The 27,666-nt window shown below is 42.5% G+C and overlaps 1 protein-coding gene across 4 annotated transcripts; it reads left to right on the forward strand.

The window, feature by feature from the left end:
• The first annotated feature begins 276 nt into the window (after nucleotides 1-276).
• Nucleotides 277-27,666, forward strand: LOC105918734 (proto-oncogene tyrosine-protein kinase Src). 4 transcript variants are annotated; one of them, XM_012853888.3, is made up of 13 exons: nucleotides 277-548; nucleotides 11,563-11,838; nucleotides 13,059-13,158; nucleotides 14,358-14,375; nucleotides 16,975-17,073; nucleotides 17,274-17,377; nucleotides 22,005-22,154; nucleotides 22,249-22,404; nucleotides 23,169-23,348; nucleotides 23,469-23,545; nucleotides 23,624-23,777; nucleotides 23,895-24,026; nucleotides 24,892-25,100. In XM_012853888.3, exons 2-13 carry the CDS (start codon nucleotides 11,571-11,573, stop codon nucleotides 25,098-25,100), a joined length of 1,647 nt encoding a protein of 548 aa, XP_012709342.1. In that variant the 5' UTR covers nucleotides 277-548; nucleotides 11,563-11,570. The 4 variants fall into 4 exon arrangements, with proteins under 4 accessions (XP_012709342.1, XP_035980605.1, XP_035980603.1 ...); XM_036124710.1 differs by lacking the exon at nucleotides 277-548 and adding an exon at nucleotides 928-1,055; XM_036124712.1 differs by lacking the exon at nucleotides 14,358-14,375.

Here is a 27,666-nt window from a genome sequence, read left to right on the forward strand (position 1 = left end):
AATATAATCGCCCAAGTCGTCACAGCTTCCTAATAAAAAAAATGATTTATTATTTTTTACCATGTATGGCGTTCGCTCCTGCCAACGCAGCAGCGCTCCTCCACAGAATCTTGCGCAACAAGAAGCGAATTCCCTAAGAAACTTTACGCTGCTGCGTAAAAAAAAAAAAAAAAAAAAAAAAAAAAAAACAGAAGAGCGGCCCCCACCAGCCAGCGCGGCTCGGCTCACGCTCGCTCTCTACACCCCTCCTGCTCCGATGCGCTGTGGGCTCTCTCCAGCTGAACAGTCTGGTGTTTGCCCGGCCCACCGTAGCACAACACCGGCTGCGTTGCCCTCTTGTTCCAGAAGGCAGCCCCCCGTCATGACCTCCTCCTTCTCCTCTTCCTTCTCCTCCTCCTCCTGCGACTCCGCTGAAACGCGCTGAATGGCATTTGCGGCCGGGCTCCAGGTTTCCATTATTGTTTTAATGAGGACAGCCGTCCGGATCTGAGCGGCTTCTCTGGCGGTGCGTCTCTGATTTCTGGGCTGAATCTGAAGACGCGTTAAAGGTAGGCTCAGTTCGTTTCAGCTTGAATCGTTTTTTTTGTTTATTTTTATTATTTCTTTTAGCCAAGATTGGGATGGCTTTTAATTTTAACACAGCGCATATTCGCCCATTACGTTCAGCAAGTCTATTATACCCCCACACCGAGCTGCGTTTCATTGTTACGCAGGCCATCCAGTCAGCGTGGACCGGCGGTGCCATCCAATCTGTGCCGGAGCGACAGCCTCACTGCATCCCCTTCAAATGCAAAGCGTCTGAGCAATGTTCGCGTTTGGTTCGTTGGGTCGAACATAAAACGCTCAGAGGGGGGAAGCGGGCGCGTAAGCTGTGCGCAGCAAATGTAAAAAAAAAAAAAAAAGCCAACAATCCCCTGGAAATTCAAAATGGAGCAGTACCAGCACCTGTTTTGATTCATCAGGCCGCAAATAACGTTGTTTATGTGAGCCGCGGCGGACGCAGGAGCGCCGTTTTGTCCGCGATCCCATTCAGAAATCCCGGTTTTGCGCACCAGGTACGACTCATCCAGGCAAACATTGACTGTAGACCGGTTTTTTTTTTCTGCGTTTTTTTTTTTATTAGTCCCATTTTTCCTTCTGTGTTAAACGCGTGTGCTCAGTTTGACAGCTGCTGCTCCCCTAGGCAGCTGCTACCCCACCCCGTGTTTTCTTTGAAAGCAGCTTTGCTGACAACTGGTGTTTAATCTCGTGGAAATAGAATTTTAATCACGTATTCTATGTGTTTACAGTTTGTTTTTTGGAGGCTATTTATCTTTTTTTGGTTCCAGCTAATTTCCAGAAGCCCCTGGATTCGTGTTTTTTTTTTTTTATAAAATGAGTAGTAGGGTTAAGGTTTGGAGGTGAGATACATGTGTGTTAGCTCAGTTCTATTGGGCAAATTCAACGTGAGAAGTATTGGCAAATGTTTTGAAGAGTACACAAGGTGCAAGAGAATACAATATGCCTTCTTGTCGCTGTTTCCTCATACCAAAACCCTTCATTTCCCCTTTTGTGAAGGTAATATTCTGGCTAGATGACTTTGGTGCAAGTTTAAAAAGAAAATCAAGCTTCTGGTTTATTCCCCAAACTATTTCAATGAGGATCAAACAAGCTTCTGTCTTAATGGATATCAGGAAGTCATCTAGGATACATAGAAGATATAAACGGTTTCATTATGAGGCTACATATTACGTACATATTTATTGTGTGTGTGTGTGGGGGGGGGGTATTTTTTAAATCACTCGTGCGTATGGTGAGAATTTGTTAACTTAGTTACTTGTAGGTTCATTCTGAAACGAGGCGGCCGTCGTGTCCTGTGAAATGAATCGTGCTGAAGCAACCAGATGTTGCTTTTTTTGTTTGTTTTCTACCAACTCACTGCTGTTGTTCCTCCTCTGCCTCTGCTTCCTTTCGGCTTTCCTGTGCACGTTCACCAAAAGCCACCCAGGTTTGCACTCAAGGGTTAATAACGGGTAGATCTTAAAGGAGAGGTTGTCCTATGTTCCCCGGATTGAAATGGAGCCTGACTTGATGTCAGTGTAATGCCGTCTTTCCTGTATTCTATGTCTCTAGGTTGTTTTCATGCCGCCGCACATCTTTAAGCAGGGTAAGACAGCGCTGCTAATGTCCGCATTTCCTCTTGTTTGGATCTTTGGAGACCATCACGGCCCCGATCCCACTTCCCCTCCCTCTCCCCCATTCCCAGGGGTAAACTGTAATTTCCCTATTGAACTGAAACATTGTTCTGGGCTCCTTTAGTGTCTACTGCACAAAGTGGGAGCTGTGACTGCCTGGATGAGGTGGTATTTTGTGCTTAACTCGTGCAACTTTACCCACTCACCTGATAATGTTATCCTCAGCTTTAAGCTAAAGTTCCAGGGTTTCACGTTTGATATCCATTTAGGGGAAATGCAACTTTTGTTGGTTTGCGGAGGATCAAAATGACAAGAGCACCGATGTGATTTTTAATTTTTCTTTTATTTTTCTTTTTTAAAAGGGATCTTTAAATCCAAAGTTGGAAGTGCCCTCCACCTATTTCCTCTCCTGATTTACAGCGATGTAACTACAGTAGCCCTTGAGAGACAAAACAGCGGCAGCAAAGGTTTCCAGGCAAACTTTCAAAACATTTCTTCATAGAAACAACTTATCAGGCCCCTATGAGAAACTAACCTCAGTGGAAAGAAAACTCAAACTCAGACCTTTAGCCTATATATGAGTAAAAAAAATATATATAGAATGTTCTGTTTAAACAGGAACTTGCCGTTTATTCTTTGATTTCTGTCAGTTTTGGCCGTGTTTCCCTTCTGGGGGTGAGAACGGGCTGATTCCCTATATCATCTGTGAACAAATTTAAGAAATCCACATCATCCTCCAAATGCAACAGTTTCCTCTGAGCGTAAAGACATACAGCCTTTAAACAAACGTATTCACCTTTTAAAAGCTGCATTGAATGCGTAGATGGGTGTTGAAGTGCTGACTTTGGGAGGATACGAGGACAACTGCGCTATCTATGTAATCGTAATTGAAATATCCTTCTGTGGATTATCAAAATCAAGCGTTACAATGTCTGTATGTTTGTTTCCTAGATGACTTTAGTATACTTGGAAAGAGGAAAAGGTCAGGGTGTCCAGTAGGTCACAGTTTACGATCTTAAATGGGACTAAATTATGAGGGCCAGACATTTAACTGCAACACTTAAAACAAAACACATAGATTGTAAGCTTGAAGGTTGGCTCATTTGATTTGGATCCTGACTATAACATCTGTTTCAAAGCTTTCTTCAACTAAAACTAAGTGCGTTAAGTTACTAAGCTTAATGTCCCCCATGTCTGGGTGTTACAGCACATTTTAAACCGATAGGATATTGTTTAAAGTGAAGGAAACCTGACCTTGCACCTTGTTTAAACATGTTCTGTGCTGCAGCCATTTTTGAGTCAGTGCAGCTAAAAGTTGTGGAATAATCGGCATCAAAGCCACGTTTCCGCAGACTTATTGGTGACCCCGTAGAGCAGATGCCCCCCCCCCCCTACCGAAGTCATTACCAGTCGTTAAATGATTCATGGCAGCGAAGAATTTTAGAGTTCCTTAATATTAAGCTTTGATCTGCTCTGGTATTAATATGTTAAATGGACAATATAAATGTCAGCAGAAAACTGCTTAATGATCACTCTGCTGGAGCTGGAGCTTGTGACGTTTCTTACATAAACTATCATTTAGGGGGACTTTATAATTAATGTGGCCTAGAAGTACAGTTGCAGTAAAAAGGGGGATTTTTGTAACAAGTTTTAAACATCTGTGATGTCAGTTTGACAAATACAAGTGGCATGAAAGTCTTCGCCCAATTTACACGCACCCTCAATACCTGATAGGTGTTAGTACTTGCCTGCTTCCCTTAACCTGCATTCCTTTCAAGCTATCTGAGCACTCTTCCTCTACGCCTCTCCTTTTCCTCCCCATTATTTCTGTTCTGCGCTCTCAGTATTCAGTTCATGTACAGAAATGGGTCATCGAGTTTGTAAGACTCAAGTCAGTTCTGAGGCGGCGAGGAAGACGCGGAACTGATGAACGGGAAATCAATATCAAAAGTGCTCTTGAACTCCGTCGTGAACTAAAGGTAGATGCTGCGCGGAGAACGTCCTTTAAGCACACCCACTGTTTTTTATTTATTTATTTATTTTTTATCTAATCCTTAATATTTCAAGTAGAGGAAGAAAGCATTTATGTTTGCGTGTTTTTATTCAATACATTGTTTTCATGAATAATTCACGTCAAGGAACAAACTGTTTCTTCAAGATTACAGGAAATAAATCAGAAATATAGCGTTAAGATGGCACCTAAGAAGGCTGTATGTTGTTGAATATGTCATGAGATGAAAGACGTGCAGCAATCAAAGCAACAGGAGCTAGAAGGAGCTATTGTTTGCTATCCACCCTCTCTGTTGCAGCACACACACACACACACACACACACACACACCTCCATGTCCCTCCTTACTTCCTTCCTCCTGTCCTGCCCCCTGCTGCTCAGGTGACTGTTCTTGTTGCAGTCGCTGGCAGCCGAAGCCGCGCGATGCAGTCTGGTTCTCCCACATTCCCCTGCACCCGTTATATATTGAAATGCTCAAAGGGAGAGAGTCTTGAGGCTTTTCTTATTTCTTCACGATCTCTGACAATATTTATTAATTAACTCTTATGCTATCCAGTGTACCTTTTCAGCTATTAAATCGCCATATCATCCCCTTTGCTCTAGATTGAAGCACAATGTCAGATAGTTTCACATGTTTGTGGTTATAGCTATCAGGAAATGACATGTCCATATTAGGAAAAGGTGCGAGGCTGTGCTGCAGAGGCAGCTCTGCTGTTTAGGCGCAAAGTCTCTGAGAAAATCAACCACAGTCGGGTTGATCCAGTATCATGAAAAGAACTGGAGTAAATGATCAATTCTATGGGCTCTGTGGTATTTCAGGGCATGATTGTTAGGATCATTAACTCCTTTCAGTGTGTAATTAGGCTTAAATGGTGTCTTCAGCCATGTGATCTCTGTAACACATTACTCCTGTTCCTTCCTTTTTAGCCTGATGGTCCTCTGCATTGAGAGATGGAGAAATTGATTGATTGATTGGTTGCTACTTAATTAATACTGTATGGATTCAAGTATCTAAGCACAGTATGAGTCATCCTACAGTAATGTTAACATTGCCTGCAAGCTGAATTCCTGCTGTATTTGTGCGTTCACAAACACACGACAATCATTCTTGTCCCGCTCTCGTCTCAGTGGTTCGGGGCCCGAACCAAAACCGGTTCTGGCCGGTCACATGGCAGTGTTACGGTTTTACAGCGGGACACACCAGCTGTGATGAAAGCGAATGCTGCTGAGCCCGCGGCCTGACCGACATGAACGTGGAAGCGCAGGAGGACGACACGCGCGCAGCTGCCGTTATCGCATCCGTTTTGTCAGAATCCAGGATTCCTTCCTTTTTAAAAGGAGAACAGCGAGAAGTGCCCTGACCAGCATAACTTGTTTTGGTTTCTCGTGTTGCCTGCTGCTTAGATTTTCGTTTGATACCGTGATCGGCTGAAAACCAGCCTTCGTTAGGTTGAGCACGAGCTGTCACTTCACCCAATCAGCTCGGAAAGTTCTGCTGAAGGTCCCTCCTTTCCCCCGAATGGATTCGATGGAAGCAGACCCAGATTGGTAATGTGGAGAGCGTAGAGTTCTACACTGGCTTGCCGGGCTGGAATAATCTGCCATCTAAGCATAAAGTCAAGTAGATCTTTTGCCTGAGCAACTGAATAGCCACTGCATGTATCCATACATGCATTTCTGCCTACGAGCAGTGAAAACCTGTAGCCAAAAATAAGGTGGGGAGGGAAAAAAAGAGCAATACAAAAATAAAAGGTATTAAACAATTTATCTGCAAATTGGAAAAAAAATAATCTAAAGTAATAAAGTTTTTTTATGTTTTTGTTATGTATTGGATTCCCCACCCCCCCACCCCCATCAGCCTTTCCTGAGAAGAGAGATACTGTATAGGATGATGGACACGGACCATTGGCTCAACCTGCAGCCTGTGTTGGAATTTAAGTCCTGCTTTGCTTGTTTGTTATAAAGAAAGGGATCAGGGTGGCATAGAGGTAGACTGTCATGCCGCTAAAAGAGGTTTGATTCCTTACCTTGGGGCTTTGATGCATAGCTTGTCCCTTTGTCTCTATGCCTACTTCCTGCCTGATTATTGTGAATAAACCCCAGGAGTGCCACTGCATCTTTTATAGAAATGCAAAAGAAAAAAAGACACATTGAAACAAACATTGGATATTTTGGACAAATGCTGCAAAGCTATGTGCATGAACTAAGTCTGGCTTTTACGTAACATCGTTCGGTGTCTGTAATGGTCCATTTACAAATTTTCTTTTTCTTCTTCTTCCTCGTGGTGCGCTACTCTGCATCCAGAAAGCTTTTTGTCTGCAGTAATTAAAAGGAAGTTTCAGTAATGACTCAGAGATGGTGTTGCAGAACTTGGCAGCACTTCAGCTTTCAAAAGCAGATTATGGATATCCACTGGTTTACTTTTGTTTTTTTGGGTTTTTTTTCAGGATTTACGGAGGATTTTGATGATTGTCACCGCTAAGTGTTTTATGGACTGAATATGATGGCAGTCACGTGTTCCAGCCTACTACATGGGTGAAGTGTGGTTCTGGTAAAAACAGAACTATTCCCGTTTGTTCTCTTATTTAGCTGATCTTTGAGCAGATTTGTACAGCAGCTTTTAGTGAGCAGGCTTGTAGGCACCTGCCATCGACAGTGCACAGGTGTGAGGACCAATATAGCCACCAGTCCCCCTTTTTCCTGTGCCGCTCATCTTTTTATATGTGTGTGTGTGTGTGTGTGTGTTCACTTTTTATCCGCACAAATTGGTTCATGTGACATGAGGACTTTTACGTAGACATCCTGCTGAGCAGCAGCTCCCCAGGATCATTTGGATATTGTATTAGCATACAACAGCTGTAAGGAAAATGAGTAACTTCTTTGATGTACTCATCGTTTCAGCTTTGCTCTGGCTTGTTGAGCTTTGGGGAAGAGTTTTAGTCGCAATGTGTTTTGTATCCTGATATTAACTTGGGTATACATCATAGTGATTACTTTTCCAAGTTCTGTTAGGAAAAACAATCTGGATAAGTCTTGACCAGTGTTGTTTTTCCAAGCTAAATGAACTAAAAGCAAAATCAGTCCAACTATAAAACTGTTTTTTGCCCTCATTGTGTAAATGCCTTGTCTCAATGATGTACAAAGATGCACGTCTTTGGGTAAATAATACTTCGGCATAAACCATCTACGCTCTGATATTGTTGTATAACCAATGTTATCTGCAGCTAAGTTTTTTTTGTTGTTGTTTTATTTTATGAAAAGTTGAGAACTTCCATGGCATGTGTGTTGTAGGGACAATGCACACTGGCACAATAAAAAATAAAGAAAATTGGCGCCTTATTATTTTCTATCAAAAAGCCACACCGGCGCCATCTGATCAGCCAATGTTCCAAGGTTTGGTGCACAGTGATCCCTCTGAAACTTTCTATTTTAGTTTTATCAGAAGCTCCAATTAAAGCGTGTTAATTAATTAAATGCACTACGACGTTCTGATTGTGCTCTCACATAGAAACTTGGGATAAATAAGTTCATAGGGAGAAGCTCAGAGGGGTTTGGGCCTTTTCTATAGTTTGTCCTCAATTGAGGAATAATCTTCCTCTGCACATAAGAGAGGCTCCTTCACTGCCCACCTTTAAAACTCGCCTGGTAAAACCCACTATTATTCTTGGCTTTTACCACCAGCAAGACTTAGTTTTCATTTTAAATTGGTTTTATTGTTTCTTTTAAGCGTTTTCATCCATTATCTTTTTATGTGTTTTTTTTTTTTTTTTAATGGCTATGTTTTAGCTTGTAGCGATGTGCGGCACATTGTTTCAGCCGTTGGCTATTATTAAGCGCTTTACAAATAAAGATGGTGCGGTATGGTATAGTTATTACTGCTACATTATTTTTGTAACTGCTAAGCAAACATCAGCACAAAACCTGATGATAATATTACTTAATGTCATCCCAGCTTGCAGATGCACTTTCTGCACTGATGAAGATTCACTCAACTAATAATTTTGAGCGCCCTCAAGGTGTCAAATGAAGTGTGTGAAAATTGTTGATTGGTTGTCCAAGGTGGTCAGGTCATAATTGACTAATTAAGAGAGGAGGGAGGCTTTGACATCACAACAAAGAGTGTTTAGTCTGTTTTACAGCAGTTGTACACTTTTCATTTCACACCCTTCATCCTAATACACATGCAGTATACAACATAAATGACACCCAAGCTCTGTGTGCGTAGCAAGACTTGATAGTTTCACAAAAGGAGCTTCATTTTTCCTTTTTAGATCCACATATAAAACATGATTTTTCATTCACTGATATAGTGTATATTGGTGCAACACTTAGAGAAATCAATGTAAGAACATTTTAAGGGGACATATCATGCACAATCCACTTTGTTAGCCCTTAAATAAGTTCCACTGTGTACTTGGAGTCTCTAGCAATGCAGGAAATTTGAGTTTAGTCTGTCTAGGTGCTGTGTAGATATCTTTATTTTCTGTTTGGGTCTTATTTTTCAACCCGTTCCATTTTTTTTCTTTTAACAATTGCGTCACAGTAATTGCTGCAGGGCTGCTAAACAAGGTCACGGACTTCCGGCTAAACAATTTTGGCGACTCTGCCATTTTTATTTTTTGCAGGGATTTTGTAGTCCAAGCTCAAGGATGCCAAATGTACAAGTGAATAAGTCGAAATGTTCGATTATTGGGTGTATTAACCCACACAATTCTATAAACCTTCCCCCAGCATACTACAAAAGGGCCTCTTTTGCTTTGTAGACTGTCCTGTTCTATGTTCTCAACTTTCTAGAAACACATGTCTGTGTTGTGTTTTTCTAAAGTGTCGGTTTAGGGAAGATACTTCTAGGTCAGAAGAATCTGAGAAAAACTATGACGGCAATAGTGCTAGAGTCCCCTATGGATTTCTAATGCTAATGATCGTCATGCTAACCATTAGTTGTCTGTGGGTTTTTCACCTGTAGTTAAGTCTAAGGTAATTGTATTTGCATTTTTCAACATGTATTAATGCCTGTCTATGTGATTTAATCCAATAATAATTATAACTTGGATGTAAGATGAGATACAAAAGTCATCATATGTTAAACTTTTGTATGATACAGTTTTACTTTGCTTGCAAGGTGACGGGCTCGGCTGGGAGGTCATGTCAGTTCAGACCAAAGCATTGCAGTTTCACTTTATACAGACCACAACTAAATGTGAAAAGGAATACCTTAATATGTCCCCTTTTTTTAAATTTTGAATCGGATTTCATCAGGACCTGAGATCTTAAAAGAAACAGTCATATTTGATCCCTGACATTTTAAAGCCTTTATAGTAATTTGCTCCTCGCTGGTCACCTATAATGACGCTTTCAGGAATTATCTACGTGACACCTGCTCTATTTAAAGCACAATTTATTTGGGTAAAGATTACACAACCTCACATTCATGTTTTTATTTGCTTGTATCGACTGCCTTAACGTAGGCGTTGCACGTGTGCCTCTATTGCTGTTTCAAGTCTCCTTCAGCATAATTTGGGGTTTGACCTTGTTGCTTGTTCACTTTATCCGATGACTTCAGAAATATCCACACCAAGGTGTCTGGATTACATCCTTGCCAAAGTTGAACCAAAGGTTTCTCGGCTGTATTTTGTTGTTGTTTTTTTTTTTGCTAAGGGATTGGGTGCATGTTTCGCGAGCGCGCCGAAGCTTACCCGCCCCCACGTCTTCACAGTAGGAGCCTGCCCATGTCTTTGAGAGTCCCCATACCTGTGTAATTATGTTATGCTCACACATCACACTTTAAACACCCACTAAGCCTCAGCTGTCCGCGCAGTACGTAACAACCACCTACGCGTTCTTTTTAGAGCCGCAGTCAGTTCCTTCCTCCATGTCTGTTAATAACCCTTCTCTGTCCTGTCTGTCAGACGCTGTGTGTTGGAAAGTCTCACCAGGCTTCATGCATGTGTTCGGAAAAAAAGGATGTGAGACACAACTGTGCCGAGGGTGTCGGTGCGCAGTTGAGCCTTTTTTTCCCAGAGGCCAAGGAACAGCTGCTAATGCACAGAAACACACACACGCACACACACACACACCTACGCTTATGAATCCGCTGTGTCTGGAACTGAGAGTGCTGGGATTCACAAAGGAACCGGGCTGTTTCATGTGTGTGTGACTGTCTTGTTTCAGCGGGTCTGAAATAGCTGGTCTCATGGTGAGTCACGGCTCCGTGCCTGTAGGGGAGGAACGGTCCTGGTGTGTGAACAAGGCTCTCCAACTTTCTGTGTGTCCACATCACTTTGTGAACTTGTCTGTCTGCGTCCTGCCGATGACGGCGCGCTCTCGACTTGTTGCTTTTATCAGGACACAGCAGCAGGAGCGTTGGACGCGCTGCCGTTCTTCGTCAGCTCGCCGGCTACAGCGCCGCGCTCCGTGGGCCGTTTTGTTTACCGCCGTGTTTACCTGGTTGATGGACATTGATTCAGACCAGATGTAATCAGACGGGAATGACCTTGAGTGCTGTCTGTGTGTGTTTTAACTTGTCCAGCGCCAAGTGTTTGTGTGCCAATGACGAACAGCTCCAGGTATGCACGGTGGTGGGTTATAGGAGCTGGACCAAATTTGACAATCAGTTTATATACATATGAGGATTACGTTTTGATTTTTTGTTTAATTTTTTCTGAAGAAACCTGTAAAAGTTACGTATTATAAGTCAAAATTCTCCTGTTCAGTTTTACTGACTGTTTGAAGTAACGCTGTTTATAGATGAGTTTTGTTTTCTGTTGTTGCAGTTCAGTAAAACTAAATGACAAGTTTATAAATATGAAAAGGGCAAAATTCGAGTTGAAGGTAAATGGGCCCTTTTTTTTTTTATAAATAAACACATTGACACCTTTGGTCACCTTAAATGGTAGGGCCGGACGATAATTCAGTAACGATATATATCAAATGATAGATGTGTGGTGCGATAGGAAAAAAAGGGGTTGAAAAGAGTTCAGTAGAAGAAAAGTTTTCCTTACTTTTGAAGTCTAGCCTATCTTGTAGGTTAATACTATAGTCATTACATTCTCCCAACCAATCACAAACGCCGACCCAGGAACTCTTTGTCACCAAGCTCCGCCCCCTTCTAAGACTTCAGAGAGACGCCGTTCTTTTTGTCTTTTTTTATAAACTTGCACTTTGGTAAAAAGTTGGTTGAACAAAGGGCTGAGTTTGAATTAAGTGTTTGTGTGTTCTGTATCTAAAAATAGGTTGCTAAGCAACAGCATAAAAAGGGGCAAGGCTGCACTTAAAATATATGCTTTGAATTTGTTGATGGTTTTCGATATCGATCAATATGATTTTCTACATCGTCCATTCCTTAATAAATGACGCTCATCACTGGCTTTCGTCCTAGGTCTCCAGATGGGGGCGGGCAAGAGCAAGCCCAAGGAGCCGGGCCAGCGCTCCATGAGCCTGGATGGCACCATAGGCACCGGCTCAGACAGCGGACACTTCCACCACCTGGGCCCCGCTCAGCAGACCCAGACCCCCAACCGAAGCCCTGCTGTCGGCACGGGGAGGCGGGGCTACCAAGGGCAGCACGCCCCAACAAACACCCCAGAGCTGGCTCTGTTCGGAGGGGTGGACCACACAGGAACACTGACGTCCCCTCAGCGAGGACCCCTGTCGGGTAGGAAAACACTTGAAATGCTGTAGGACAGGTTAGATTTAACTTGTTTTGCAGCTTTGGTAATGGGGTCGCTGGGATTCACCAAGTCATTCACAAACTCCACTGTATACCAAAATGTTCTGGACTTAAAAGTGAAGCCATCGGTCCAGCCTTTGAAGCTTAGCCATCATTGGGGGGGGAAGAAGAAGCTTCAGAATGGTTGTAAATCATAAAGGACCATGGATCGGTGTAAAACCCTCATCCTGATTAAATGGATGTAGTGGTCCATATCTGCAGCGCAGATATGTTAAATATAAAATGATTCGAGTGCTTTCATTTCTGCCGTGACAGCATACATATGACATCCAGAGAACAAACAAGCAGCGGTAGAAACGAGAAATAAAACCACAGGAAACTGCAAAGGTGTGACGAAATTGCTCTGAATTTAAATAGAAAGCAAATGTCTGAAGCAAAGCTGTAAATTTTGCCTGCCTGGGTGTCCAGACAAAAAAGTACCTGCATGTAGCTGCGTAATCGGTGAACCTCGAAGTTGCTGCAAGTCAGAAGTTGTAGTTTCACACTTTTTCCAACCCTAATGGCTTTAGTGTGGAAAAAGCTGGCAGTCACTTGATCAAATCCAACCATATTTTGCCAGATCACAAGCATCCTGATTACTAAACGAAAAAAAAAAAAAGTGAAATCTCTTTTGTCTTCTTCTTATCAAGCAGCACTTAGGAGCTTGTTTATCAGATTGTAGCCCAGTGTGCTGCAGTGTTCAGGTTTTGCCCAGTGATGTTCTGACCCAGCCAGATGGTTGGGTTAATGTTGCTTCATACAGAGAAAACGACCTGCTGGTGTATCTGCAGCAATCCTTCGAACCGCTGCGTCCAGCCATGCAGCTAATGAGCCAATCGATGATTGGCTGGAGGGTTGGGGTTTAAATAACCTGTTTGCTGACGCCAATAAGCACAAAATTCTACTCAAATATACAACATAACACGTCTTATAATGTTGCAGTTTGGGGAAGATAGGTCCGAGGTCGTCTGAGTATCAGTATTTTTACTAAACTCTGGCAAATTGTTTTCACACAGAGAGACAACCAAGTCTAAATAATAATAAAAAAATGCTTTCAAGGCTAGGTCATTGCTATGCATGCCAGGGGGAAGCACCCTGTCCTTTGTTGAGTCTTCAGTTACATTTCGCTTTAAATAAATGTCTCTGTATTTGTGGTTTTCTCGCAGGAGGCGTCACCACGTTTGTGGCGCTGTACGACTACGAGTCGCGGACAGTGAGCGACCTGACCTTCAGGAAAGGCGACCGGCTGCAGATTGTGAACAACACGTAAGTATCTACAAACATTTCCATCAGTTCTTTCCTTTATAACTAAAAAATTAATAGCTGCCTCAAAAGAGACTCAGTTTTACTCTTTTTTTTTTTCTCATGAGCTATCCATTTCCAGAGGCTTTAATAGAAGGTCGGCGACATATCCGGGTCAAATTACGACAGGAATAATCATTACAGTAACTGGGCACATTTGTCTGGTCTGTCGTTGGAATGATTTCCTTTGCAGCTGATTTTAGGCCCCTAAATGAGATACCTGACTACACGCTGTGCTGGACGTGTGCTATTACAGATAATTGCATACACACGCATTATCCTAAGGTAGACTCCAGCAGTCAGCCCAGACACTTTATGACAGTGCGCAGCAAACTAGCAATAAGCAAACTGTGGAATGCAGGTTTTGCTCTCTGAAACCTCGCATCTGCCTCACCTATTGCTCTGCTGTGGATAGTCCGTCATGGCAGGAAATCAAAACCTTTCCATTTGCTCCTCTCCGTGTACACATGAATTCAGCAGTTTGTATTTACATGAACATAAACGGCCACGGTGAAGTGGTTGGAGCTGGGAAACGTGGACCTCCCATCTGTTTACCGAAGTGGAGGAGAAGTGCACTTTGTTAATGCGTCCTCCTTCCTTTTGGGCCGCCGCCATCCTCGTAATCTTTAGGGCTCTTCAAAGAGAGTGTGTCACGCTGAGATGCAGGCTCGCATTCTTTTCCTCGACGCAGGTTACACCTAAAACAAATTGTGCTATCCAGCACATATTAAACATATTAAACTCAGTTGGAAATATTTAATTTTTTTTCTTCTATTCTTTCTAAAACCTCCTGTCATAAGGTCAGGTCTGCAGTTCGTCTGCTGTAGTCTGAGTCCACAGAGTCGGGCGAAAACAAAATTCGCAGTCAAAGAGCTTATTTTAAAGCAGAATATTTTTGGAGCAAAACAGAGAAGCATTTCTCTAAACTGTGGTTTTGAGACGCTTTGTTTTATTTCATCATATTAGAAACTGTGACACCACAGATTAAATGGATATTGAGACAACCCCCACCATGCAGTCCTGGAGCACATCCGGCTCCCCCGCTCCTTCCTCTGTGCCGTGCTGCAGGCCTTGCTGTGTCTCTTTGCTCTGTTTTGATGTGTCTGCTGTGTCTGTTATCTCTCCTTCTCTCTTCCTTTCTCATGCTTCACGGTTTCTCCTAGGAAAAAGTACAGCTTCAGGTCAGTATTGTCTTGTTCTGTCCCTGTGTTTATGTATTTGTTTGCCGATGCATGGATTTAAATGGGTAGTTTGGTTAGACCACAGGATCCTAGCTGAAATCACACCTAGGAAATGATTTGTGGTGTTTCTTGCCTTGTATGCAATGGATGATTCTGGATTTATAGGAACAGTTAAAGATTTATCATGTTACGCAGAATAAAAAGTTATGCGGGTTCAGTTTTTCCTCTAATCACTTTCATTGGAACATTTGGTGTGGTTCAGGCTCTTTTTATGTATATTTCTGAAAGGTGTTTTGGAACGCTGTCATCAGTTTGAATTTATATTTGATATCGATTTATAATCTTCTAAACAAATTCTGTCAATCAAACCAAAACCAGAGAAAATTGTTTGTACATTTACAAATCCAATAAAAATGGCCTCCAATGCATGCGTGATTTAGTCGTGCTGGCTGAAAAATCTTTTTTTAGAAACTAGGTCGGAAGAGTAAATGCTGAATCTTTGTAAGTATATTACATATCAAAAGTTTTGACACCCCTCGAAGTCGTTCACATTACAACTACACACCTCAGTGTAGTTTGTTAGACTTTTATGTGGTAAAGCAACACAAATTATGGAAGAAAATTGTTATTTTCAGTAAAAAAAAAATAGAATCTGAAAAGTGTAATGTGAATGTGTATTTTGAACTAATACCAATAAATAAAATCCAGTTCAACAAATTGCCTCAAATCACCTAATTAGTAAATGGAGTCCACTTGTATGCAATTTAATTTCCATATTAATGCAGCTGTGAGGACCAATGGTGAACAACAGCAGGTAGATCAGCAATAAAGTTGTTTAAAAGTGCAAACTGGAGTTTGGATTATGAAACAGTACCCCAAACTTTTCTTATCAACTATAATCTGATCCAATCTGTATAATCTGATTGAATTTGACTTTGGAAAGTGCCTTGAGATGACATATTTCATGAATTGGCACTATATAAATAAAATTGAATTGAATTGAATGCTCCTGGTCTGGATCTATTGAGTGGGGCCCGGGTGGTTGGAAGTGTCCACTATCTTAGCCTGGGTCTCCGGTGCCACATTTACGTTTTAGAACGATATAAATCCAATGGGGAATTTGTGGCATGACTTGAACGTTGCTTTTCACAGATACTTTCCGTCCAATCGGTTTTAGCTTGAGCTATTTTTACTTAGAGGAATGTGGGGATGGCTCTGTCTCTGTACAACCACCTTTTGCTGTAGTCACAGGCCTTCCAGCGTATATTTCTACCAGCTTGTGCCTCCAAACTATTGCCTCGGGCGTACTTTATGCAGATACACGCCACACTTTTAAGATTTTGATTTGTAAAATATTGTCTAAATCCACGTATCATTTTCCTTCCACAACCCAGTCATTCACTGCTTTGCCTTGGTCTGCCACGTAAAATATATAAACGTTTGTTGTTGTAACATAACAAAATGGAAAAAAAAATAAAAATAATAATAATAATAATATCATATTTCTATATTTGCATACCCATAACCTCTTAAACGTAAATACATGTATACTTTTTTTTTCTGTGTAACTCAAATGGCTGCTGTGACAAACACTCACACAGAACTCTTAACAAAACATTTCTGGTTTAAAAAGGAAGACGCTGATAAACTTACGCAGGTAATGCTAACTTATAACCTGACCCTAGCCAGATGACTTTCGCTCTGCCTAGCTCCACTCATCCATCTGGAACAGATCCATAGGAATGGCGTTTCAGAAGGCTGGGCCTTATCAAAAATCCTTGCATATGATTGGATAAGCCACTTGTCTGTCATCTTTATCGACGTGCTATTTCAACCACTCACACCAAAGCTAACCCGTGACGCTGATGAGAGCAACGCAGGAAAAAACAAAACTTTTTTTTCAATTTTTTTATGTGTTTGCGGCTCTAGTGGTAAAGCACCACGGGTTGGAGTCGATCCGCGTCGAGGACTAAAAGCCTCCTAACATGGTTCACGCTAACCGCTCCGCCGTGGGCGTGCCCCGGAAAACAAAACTTGTCAAATCCGGTTGGAAGAAGGGCGAAAACATTGTTTCCACCAACAAAAGCCTTCAGAACCGTTCTGATGTTCTTTTAATGAAACAATATTAGGTAGATTGGACAACACGGAAGAAATAGCAGCATCAATGTTAACGCTTGCTTCCTCCATGCGAGCCGCCATTGTTGTCTGAATCAAAACTCCAGCCCTGCGTCCTGATTGGCTGGACAATAAAATTGGTTGAAGAAATCACTCTCTATGGGAGAGGTCCCAGATGGATGTGAGTGAAGCTAGGCGGAGCTAAGCAGAATGAAATTCAGCTGGCTAGGGTCAGTTTAGCTAACTTAGGCTGTATTCTGAATAATCCAGTGGAAACCTGTCCACAGGAAATATGTTTTCACAGTGGTATACGTTTTCTTTCCAATGCGAGAGTCAAAGAAGCTGTTACAGTGGCTTTCCTGTCCATGTTTTTCCTCAATAAAATGTCAAGTTTTGCGCAACAAGAAGAACATTCTGTGTTCCTTTCTGTGTCCAGTTCAAGGCTAACTTTCTGGCTCCTTCTTCTTGTCTCCTTCCTCCACAGAGAAGGGGACTGGTGGCTCGCTCGCTCGCTCACAACAGGAGAAAGTGGCTACATCCCCAGCAACTACGTGGCTCCGTCCGACTCCATTCAAGCTGAAGAGTATATCATCTTTTTTGTCTCCCTCCTCACGCATAAAGTTGCTTGAATGTGGTCGCACGCGCATTACGATGATGAATGTTTGCAGCTCAAATGTTTCTGGCAGTGTTTTTTGGAAGCACTCGGGGAGCTCCTCCCGTGCTTTTCAGCAGCTCAGCTGGAGCTCCCCTCTGATCTTCCTTTTCTCTGACCGCCTTCGGCAGGTGGTATTTCGGGAAGATCACCCGACGTGACTCAGAGAGGTTCCTTTTGAACGTGCAGAACCGGCGAGGAACCTTCCTGGTGAGGGAGAGCGAGACCACGAAAGGTGAGAGAGCAGCAGACGTCTGCTTTGCTTCGCCGGCCGCAGTCATCATTAAGATCCATCATCAGGATTAGGTCTAATGGCTTCATGCGCACCGACTCATAATGATGTCATAAATCAGCCACTTTCAGTATCTGCTGCCCAATTGGGGGGGGGGCTGCGAGGCAAAGGCTTGAAAAAGCCAACCGACGGCCTAAAGCTCAATATTGCATTTTGAGATCTCATTAAGGAAGTGCTGACCGTTGGGTTTAGCCCTGAAGCAACAAGACAATTAGGAGGAAAATAAATTGTCAGCTGCTTTATTTGTTGAATTTGGTAAAAAAAGTCTTTAGATTAAACATTTTAAATAAAAGATCTGCTGATTGGTGCATTAATTGGTTAGTTTCCTCAAAAAAAAAAATCTATTTCTTAATAGGGTTTTATAAACTAAAGCCATTTTCACTCACACGCTGTGCTTTAAACCCTTCTCACTGACCTCAATCAGTCTTCCCACTCGCTTGGCTCTATTATTTATTGATTCCAATACATGTGGTATTCTTGATGTGATGCAAAGTAATCTTTTCAATTTCCCCTTTAAATTGCATTTATTTTATTTTATTTTTTTACATTTTTTGTGTGTCACGGCCTCATTCTACCACTCAAGACGAACTCTGCCCTGCAGCCTTTCTCGTTATGTCACACTGTGGGAGCAGATCCAGCAAATGTGTGAACGGCGAGTGTGGAACAAGTCCAGCTCAAATAGTCCCCACGCTCCCCTCAACATCGGCGTGAAAATGGAGTGGTTGGTTATCAGCACGCATTGATTTATGTTTCCTGATGGATTACTCTGTCAGAAAAAAAAAACAAAAAACTGATTTTCACATAAAACGTAATCTAAAAAACAAAAAAAAAAGGTTATGAAGAGGTTAGCAATATCTTATTATGCATGCGTTAAAACTGTGTGGGGGAAAAAAGGCAACCGTTCCCAACAGATTACATTTACTTTGATATTGGTAAATCTTAAGGGACGATGTTTAAAAGAGGCAGAATCTCGTAATTAAGCTACTTTGCTTCAGCCTGTGGCGTACTGTAGCTTTGTTCTCTGAGCTCGTGACAGAGTTGTTGCGTCGTTTTTTTCTTAAAATCTGCAGTCGGATCTAGTCCCCGTGATGTAGGAGGACTCTTGAAAGGGCTGTTTGTGAGAAAGTCTGAGAGAATAAAGAAAATGAGTGGAGTGGGTTGGACCTGTGAATGGATAGGGGTGAATCACTCACCCTTAACTAGGTCAGCCTTGAAGGGTGCTGGATTTTCCCCCTGGCTGTAAATCACAGTATACTTGCGCGCTCACACACACACACACACACACACACACACACACACACACCAGAAGAAGAAGAGCAGTGGTAGAGAGGCTCGAAGAGAGAGTGCAGAACTGTGAAGGGGCAAATCACAGGAAAAAAAAGGGGGGGAGGAACGAGAGGAGGAGGAGCTCTGGCGGGAGATGCGTTGCCTCAGGGTACATTCTGCATTAGCTCCAAAGGTTCTCGTTATGACGCAGACAAGCAGGAGCACGCTGCTGACATGTCCGGACTCCAGCAAAGATCCGATGTTTGCATTTCACTGGCTGCACATACGCTACCTGCAGCAGTCAATCAGGCTTCATTTAAGGTTGTTTTGGAAACTTATTATACTTTCAAGGAAAGCATTTAATTAAAGCAGGTTTGGACAGTAACGTGGAAGGTGAAGGGTTGAGCTGCTGGAGAAGTGCTGCTCTGAATGTGCCATGTGGTATGCAGGCTGGATGTACACAGGGAAGTGTTACTTCTCTGTCCTAGATTTTTTTTTTTTTTTCCATCAGGGAAAGCGGCGATAAGATCAGTCAACAGATTTTCAGATAAAAGGTTATTAATTATGTATTTATATTTTATTTCCCTTTTGCTGTAAAGTGACTGTATCCAAAGACAGTTCAGTATCTTGTCTCTAAAACCTATTTTTTCACTATTTTAAGTTCTGTCCCATTTACACGATCTTCAATTGTTACTGCTCAGTCTAATACAATAAAGTACAATAGAACTTTATTTATAAAGCTCTTTAAAAAGACAACACCATTGACCAAAGAGCTATACACTGGTAAAAACTAATAAAACGTAAGGATAGCCTTGCCAGCCCTAGCAAGCAGAAATACTGATAAAACATCAGAACCATAAAACAAACTAATGAATATATTTAAAGTACTTAATTAAAAACCAACATCTCAAACCGAGTTAAAAGCCAAGGAAAAAAATGTTTTTAATAGAATATTTCAAAACAGCAAGCGACAACCACCAGGAACTGATCTGCCGACATGAATGAGCGTGACGGAACATATTACTGAATTTAGGTTCGGACAGATGTAAACAAGACCATAAACACTTAAAAACAAATAAAAGAACTTGAAAATCAGTCTGGAAGGGAACTGGAAACCGATATATACCATTTAACCAACATTTGAGTCAACATAAAATGTAGCTAATAAACCATTAGTTATATTAGTTCAAAGAACAGATTTCTTCCAAACAGTCATCTCCAAAATGCAGGATGCATAGTTCTGTAGTTTGCAAATCTAAGATCCTCAAATAATTTCTTTTGTAGCAATAAACCCTACTAAATATTCAGTAAAATATTGGTTTTGTTCTGCGGTGTGTGTCGTTGCATTTGCACCTCAGTTGCACAGGTGATGTTTGAGTAAACATAATTCGGTTAAAATAGCATAAATCATGAATGCAATAGGCTGCCAGATGATGATCTTTGGTTTAATGCAGTTTGCATGTAGCTGCATGTGTTACTAGTGAATAAATGTTAGTTTAGAAGCAGGACTTGACTGAGTAAATATAGGATGCAGCATAATTGCTTCCTCTGCTTTCAAAGCTCCTTAACGAAACAAAATGACCCAGAAGTATCTATAGAAGCCGTAACAAGAGCCTGTTCGAATCCTTTCAATGCCAAGGGAAGGAGGTTCAGGGACTCCTTTGTTATCTCTGTTAGCATTGGATCCTCTTTTATGAAATCAAAGGAGGTAATGCTTTCCCATAATTCCTTTCAGCCTTTGCGTTCGCAATCAGTCTTGGTTGTTTTCATCCAGTCAGATAAAATGGGATTCATGTTGCATAGATGGTCAGAGAAGTGTGAGCTGCAAGTCTCTGTAAAATGTGACAGTTAAAAGACAAACAATGTTTGTTATTTTACATTTTACAAATATACACATTTGTGTATATTTAATCTGAATCAAAACCCTGTGGAGCCGATGTTTTATAATCTTTTTACAGCAAGGACTACCTCAGTAAATAGAATATCCCTTATTGTCCCCTAGTGGGGAAATTCAGGTGGACCAGCAGATAAGTGAAATACAAATGGAGCTTAAAGATACAAAAGCATACAAAAGTACAAAATATAAATAAAATAAGAATGAGACTGTAATCATCATAAAAAATACCGTGCAGCTATTAAAAACAGCATAAATGGATTAAATAATGGTGCAAGTACTGAGTTTGCTGGAAGCAGCGATGGTCATAAAGTCCAACAGCGGCTGGGAGGAAGGATCTGCGATAACGCTCCTTCGTGCATTTAAGATGCAATTCAATTAAATTAAATTTTATTTATATTGGGCCAATTCATAAAATGCGTCATCTCAAGGCACTTTCCAAAGTCAAATTCAACCAGATTATACATATTGGGTCAGATTATACAGATTGTTCAAAAAGTTTCCTTTCTAAGGGAACCCAGTTGATTGCTGGTGAAGGTTCTCAGTCATCCAGGTCATGGTCATTCCAAAAAAAGTAAAAAACAAAGCAACTGGACTTGTTCTCCTCTCCAGGAAGCTTTCTCAATTCAAAAAGTCTGGAGTAATGTGGAGTACCAAGCTTTATACTACTGCCCAAACTGCCCTACTGGAGAGGAAGCGAAACGTCTTCAACTACGGAAAACAAGTCCAGTTGCTTTGTTTTTTACTTTTTTGGAAGAACCCAGTTGATTGCATCAAGTCTTGACAAGCAGCATTTACTCCTCCTGAAGAAGCATAGAGCCACAGGGACAAGATGCAGCAGTCTGACACTGAAGGAGCTTTCAGGCTCTGCAACAGTTTAATGCATGGGATGGTAGACATTTTCCAATAGGGATGTTATTCTTGCCGGTCTTTCTGTCTCCTTCCACCTGCACTAATGAGCAAATCTAACTGCTTCCTGTCAGCTGTAGGTAAACTGCTGCTCCAACAAACCACACCCATAGGTCTCCAGGTGCACCGTGCAGGTAGAGGCTGCGCTGACCTGCAGGAATATTTTTATTTTTTTTATTTTGAACTCCGATTTAATTTAGACTGTGTCCCAGCCACAGGTTGATGTGTCGTAAGTGCATTAAGAGTTTGAAATGCTACTCAATGATTCCTTTGAATAACAATTGAATAATTTGAGATTGATTATTTGTACTCTACGTATACACTGGCAGCCCTTTTCCCTATTCTTATTCATATACATTTAAGTAGGCAGTGGGTTCTGGTGGATTTAGGAGCAAATCTGCCGCCTGCCTGAGGTGCAGCCAGATGTGAAAGGACAACACTTTGGATTGTTGGAGTTGTTCTGATCTGTCCCCATCTGTTGTGTGTTTGTCTTGCCCACAGGGGCTTACTGCCTGTCAGTGCTGGATTACGACAACACCAAAGGCCTCAATGTTAAACATTACAAGATCAGGAAGCTGGACAGTGGAGGTTTCTACATCACCTCTCGTACCCAGTTCACCAGCTTACAGCAACTAGTCTTCCACTACCGCAGTGAGTATTCAGACAGTGCTGACGGCCAACCTCTTGCAACACTGCTGCCTTTAATCTGCCTTTTTTCACCGTGTCTCGTTTTCTCTTTCTCCAGAGCACTCAGATGGCTTGTGTCACGCTCTGACGGATGTGTGTCCAGTGGCCAAACCTCAGACACAAGGCTTAGCCAGGGATGCATGGGAGATTCCTCGGGAGTCCCTTCGCTTGGATGTCAAACTGGGACAGGGCTGCTTTGGAGAAGTCTGGATGGGTACGAACCTTTGCCATATCTGGGTTTAGTTTAAGCGTACAACCATGGAGAGTCATTAACTCATCTTAAGATGTTGAAGTGAATTAAATCCTTCCTTCCATCCATCTGAGATGGGGTGTGAGGGGGTAGCAGGCCCAGGAGGGAAACCTAGACCTTCCATTCCTCAGAGACACTCCAGCACATTTTGGAGGATCCAAGCGTGTTCCCGTACCAGAAGAGATGCCTTCCCTTCACTGAGTACTGGGGGTGTCCTCCTTATGAGATATGCCTGGTAAGCCTCCAAAGGGAAGCTCCCAGGAGGCAAGCCATGGTGCTCAAACCATCTTAAACCAGAGCTTCTTACTAATGAAGGAACTCCTCATCCATAGTCTAAGGTTGAGCCCAGACAGCCTACCAAGGAATCTGACTTGAGCTGTTCAGGATCGTGTTCTTTCAGTCAGTACCATAGGTGATTGTTGGGATATAAATAGACAGCTTTGCTCTCGGCTCAGCTCTTTCTTCGCCTTGCCAAACCACAGCGGCATGGCCACGTTACTACAGACGAGGTCCTAACCTGTCTCTCCATCCTATCATCTTTTGTGGACAGGACGCCAAGATGCTTGATAGACTCACCCCTAACTCAAAGAGAGCAATCGCCCGATTTAAACTCTGTGAATAAAAGCAACCGTTTTACTTATGAACTCCTCACTGCAGCACGGACTGTGCAGTTCTGCAAAGAGCAGATAACGTGCTTCGGTGCATTGAGGTTCTCGTTTCTTTGGCAGGTACGTGGAACGGTACGACGCGGGTAGCCATTAAGACCTTAAAGCCGGGCACCATGTCTCCAGAGGCCTTTCTGCAGGAGGCACAGGTCATGAAGAAGCTGAGGCACGAGAAGCTGGTCCAGCTGTACGCTGTAGTGTCTGAGGAGCCCATCTACATTGTCACAGAGTACATGAGTCAAGGTAACACAGGAGGGATGTCTCTACCTTAAGCAGGCTATCAAGCCGTAAAGCTCAGATGCAGTTTAACTGTGTAAATGTTGCAGTTTTAAAGAGCACAGTGTTGTTGCTCTGCATTCACAGGCAGCTTACTGGACTTCCTGAAAGGGGATGCAGGACGGATGCTTCGTCTGCCACAGCTGGTAGACATGGCTGCTCAGGTAAAGCTCTGAACGTTTGTTAGGATTTCCTGCGTTCAAGTGTGAGGAGTCTGTGTAAAGCCCTGGACGTTCCCTCAGATCGCAGCCGGGATGGCTTATGTGGAGAGGATGAACTATGTTCACAGAGACCTGCGTGCCGCCAACATCCTGGTAGGAGACAACCTGGCGTGTAAGGTGGCCGACTTTGGTCTTGCGCGGCTGATTGAAGACAACGAGTACACAGCAAGGCAGGGTAAGTCATTGCTTAGTGGCAAACTGTTAAAGACGAATCAAAGGCACAATCAAAGAACTGGAACAACGATGTGGTGTTTATGCAGGTTTCTTTTAATCACCATATTTTTTTTTTTAGGTGCCAAGTTTCCAATCAAGTGGACGGCACCAGAAGCAGCGCTGTACGGTCGCTTCACCATAAAGTCAGACGTCTGGTCCTTCGGGGTGCTACTCACAGAGCTAGCAACCAAAGGCAGAGTTCCCTATCCAGGTTAAAGTTCTGCTTAATAACAAACTCTCCTAGTCTTCCATCCGCTAGTCCTTACGAGCACCTCTACGGTCGCTTACTGCCAGCACTTATTGGGCGAGAGGGGCGGGCTAAACCCTGTACAGGTCGCCAGCCAGGCAACATGGTCACACAGGACAACCAGCCATGCATGCACACACTCACACCCAGGGAGAATTTAGAAAGAGAGATCAGTTTACCTAATGATAATGGGATTTTCTTTGAGTTTGGGAGTCCATGCATGCTTCCCACGCTGCAAAAAGTGAACTAAAACTAGAAGTTCTTAAAATGAGTGTATTTGACCTTGGTATGAGCAGGTAAACAGAGTTATTAGCCAATGGGAGGATGTATTAAGACCCCAAAAATAAGACAGTTAGATATACTGCGTTTTGAAATAAGACGATGGAGATGAGCTGTTCCTATTTTAAGTGCAAAAATCTTCCATAGGTAGATCATTTAAACGTGCCGGCTCAAACCATGGACATATATACACTCATTTCAAGAAAGTCTTACTTTTAGTTCCCTTTTTGCAATTCACAGCAAGGGCATGTGAATTTCGTGCAGAAAGAGCACAGGCCGGGATTCAAACCCAGGACATTCTTGCTGCAAGGCAGCAGTGCTAACGACAAAACCACCGTGCACGCCCCCTCTCCTTCTCTTGCAAACAGCAGTTGTTTTAGATTTGAAATGGCGATCCCAATTTATTGTGATGTGGTTTATGCACATTTCTGCTCCATCGCCTGCTTAACTAATTGAATCAATGAGATTCACTCTAAATAAACAAATCTTGTAGTCTTATTGTGATTTGTGTACATTTCTGTTAAAAGCGACCTCTTGTTTCGCTTTTCAGGTATGGTTAACCGAGAGGTGCTCGACCAGGTGGAGCGCGGCTACAGGATGCCTTGCCCAGCGGAGTGTCCCACTTCCTTGCATGACCTCATGCTTTCCTGCTGGAGGAAGGATTCCGAAGAGAGGCCCACGTTCGAGTACCTGCAGGGCTTCCTAGAAGACTACTTCACCTCCACAGAACCCCAGTATCAGCCTGGGGAGAACCTATAGAACCGCAAACTGTACCCAAACCTGAATGGGGAGTGGGGGCCTCAGCACTGGATGATCTGCACTAACCGACCTCAGTGGAGGATCTGAGCCTGTGAAACTAATCTGTGAGGAACTTCTTCAGTGGAAACACAACCGAGACCAAAAGCTGCAGAAGTCCCTCTGTGTGCCATACAGGAAGTGCTACAGAAACAACATGGAGAAATCGGCGTTCTGGGAGCGAGTCGCAGCTGACCCAAAGTTCTCCTGCACAAAGAGGAGAACTCTTGCCGGTTGTTCTCCGACTCAGATCGAACTGAGAGACTTGCGGGTAAACGTTCATGTAAGGGGCAGCGGATGTGGAAGGGAGGGGGGGGGCAAATCAGGAAGCGCCGATGGAGTCCTTGAAGAACGTACATCATGTTGAGGAGGGGTAAAAAAAAAAAAAGGAATGGGAAGAAACTTCATATTAGTTTTGAGCCGTTTTGACTGAACTCACCCTTTTTTCCCCTACTCTGTTGTATCTCTTTGCCATCCTCTGGTACCTTCTCCGCCCACGCAGGAGCGCTGCCGCCGTGGCTCAGCTGCCAGAAGAAAGTCCTTCTTTATGTCCGCTCTGCCGCACTTTCTCTTTCTCTCTCCGTCTCTCGCGGCATTTCTCCAGTTTTTCTCAAGTGCTGCTTCTTTAAAACGTCTCGGCTCTGAAACTCGACTCTGCTTCTTTATCTTTGAGTTTATTTGGACAGCCTATCTCTCGGGGCGGAAAGTTTTTGTTTGGGTTTTGTTTTTTGTTTACTGGCACACAAACTTGCTGTTTGGACTTTATTTTTGTATTCTTCTTGGGGTTTTTTTTTTCAGTAGAGAAAAGTGGGTAACGTCACGATCAGTGCAGCGCCAGGAGAGACGGGCAGGTTCTGTGATGCTGAAATGAGTTGATTTCGACGTAAAACATTCGAGGCCTTTTTCTCCTGTTTAATCATGTTGGATCCTAACCTCCATTAAAGCCACTCTGATGCAGGTAGTGTCTGAATGTGTGTTGTTTTGATTTGACCTCAACTGGCTAGAAAGCGTCTCTGATCAGCGCTGCTGCAGGCACACTGAAGGGCATTTCCATAGATTTCACAGCACAAGTCTCTAGAAACATGAATTGGGTAGCTGTTGCGTGGCGTAGGCTGAGAGAGCCATCAGACCGCTCACATTACTGGTAAACATCTCGCTCAAGATGAGGGATGAAGCCCCTTGCGTTCTGTGCCAAACGATCTGTCTCTTCTGATTATGTACATATGTGCTGCTATGCTGGCAGAACAACCTTATAACATCAGCTAAATAACTTGCATCGTTGATCAAATATGCAACTTGGAAGCTCTAGAGAACCGGTAAACCTAACAAAACTGTGTTTGACTTGAACATGAGTTTGTTCTGAAGCCTATTAGCATGCTTTTGTGCTCGTCTTTTCTGACCCATCGGTTGGCTTCTATTTATCCGGTTATCACTCAAGGTTCTGCTGAGACACTGGGATCATTTACAGATTCATACAAACTGGTCATCAATTCCTCTCTTTTTTTTCCTTTTTTCGGGGGTCACTCATGCTGTACATATTACCTTCCTTAAGTTTGGTTTTTGCAGCCCCATCTTTCACGTTCACAAGGCAGGTTTGTACGGAGGCGGTTTCACAATTCACATTAGGACAGAAGGAGCTGGGTTTGTGATTTTTATTTTTATTAATCAGTGTTATAAGGCACCATGCAGCAATAAGAGATGGAAGTCCACCAACAATAGCAAAACCATGCCGATGACGGCTCATTTTAAGGACCTTTCTGATTCTGGAACCACAGGGAAGCAGCGCGGGTTGTAATGTTATGATACTGATAATAAGGTCAAAGATGTAAATACTATCTTATTCAAATGACTGTGATGATCCTGTTTGTTTGTTTTTTTTTGTTGTAGCTTTTCCTTCATTTCACTTCTTGGTTGAGGTTTTTACACTGAGACGCCTGCTCTCTCAATGCTTGACTGGTAGTGATATCCTACTGTAAACAGGGCTGGAGATTGTTTTTTATTTTATTTTTTACTTTGTATTGATTTTGAAAATTGTGTTTCTGTATTTTACAAAAGACAATTCACAATTGGGCTTGAGGGAATTGCATAAGGGTAAGAGAGCATCTGCGCTTTCCTTTTTTTAGAATGGGGAATTACCCCTCTTGTGTGGACACTGAGCCACCAGTAAGTCACTGGAGCATTGGGGAAGTAAGCAGGCTTATGACAAGACTGAGTAACACTGAGGTCAGACGGGATTTTATGTGCCATATTAAGAAAGGTGTCTCATTCTTCCCCCTTTCTTCACTATTTACTTCAGTTGTTTATAAATCTATGCAGTTTCAGTCAAACATTCCTGCAACTTTATGGCCATTTTGTTCAAAAGTCACACACACAAAAAAAAAAGAAGAAAGGATCCATGACAAACCGTGTGAGCATTTTTGTAAGGACTTCTTTCATCCATTTTCGTTTTTTTATGTTACGGGATTGAAAATAGGTATTGTGCCACTTTATGTTGATCTTTAAATGTGCAATAAATTATATTTGAACTGTG

The sequence above is a fragment of the Fundulus heteroclitus genome, chromosome 20, assembly GCF_011125445.2.
Source record: "Fundulus heteroclitus isolate FHET01 chromosome 20, MU-UCD_Fhet_4.1, whole genome shotgun sequence".
Classification (NCBI taxonomy): Eukaryota; Metazoa; Chordata; class Actinopteri; order Cyprinodontiformes; family Fundulidae; genus Fundulus; species Fundulus heteroclitus.

Excerpts from the sequence above, each read along its gene's own strand:
- LOC105918734 (XM_012853888.3), top strand. The coding sequence starts at position 11,571 with ATGGGGGCGGGCAAGAGCAAGCCCAAGGAGCCGGGCCAGCGCTCCATG. Across the intron at positions 22,405-23,168 it reads CTTTGGAGAAGTCTGGATGG|GTACGTGGAACGGTACGACG; the intron begins GTACGAACCTTT and ends TTTCTTTGGCAG. Across the intron at positions 23,349-23,468 it reads CACAGAGTACATGAGTCAAG|GCAGCTTACTGGACTTCCTG; the intron begins GTAACACAGGAG and ends CTGCATTCACAG.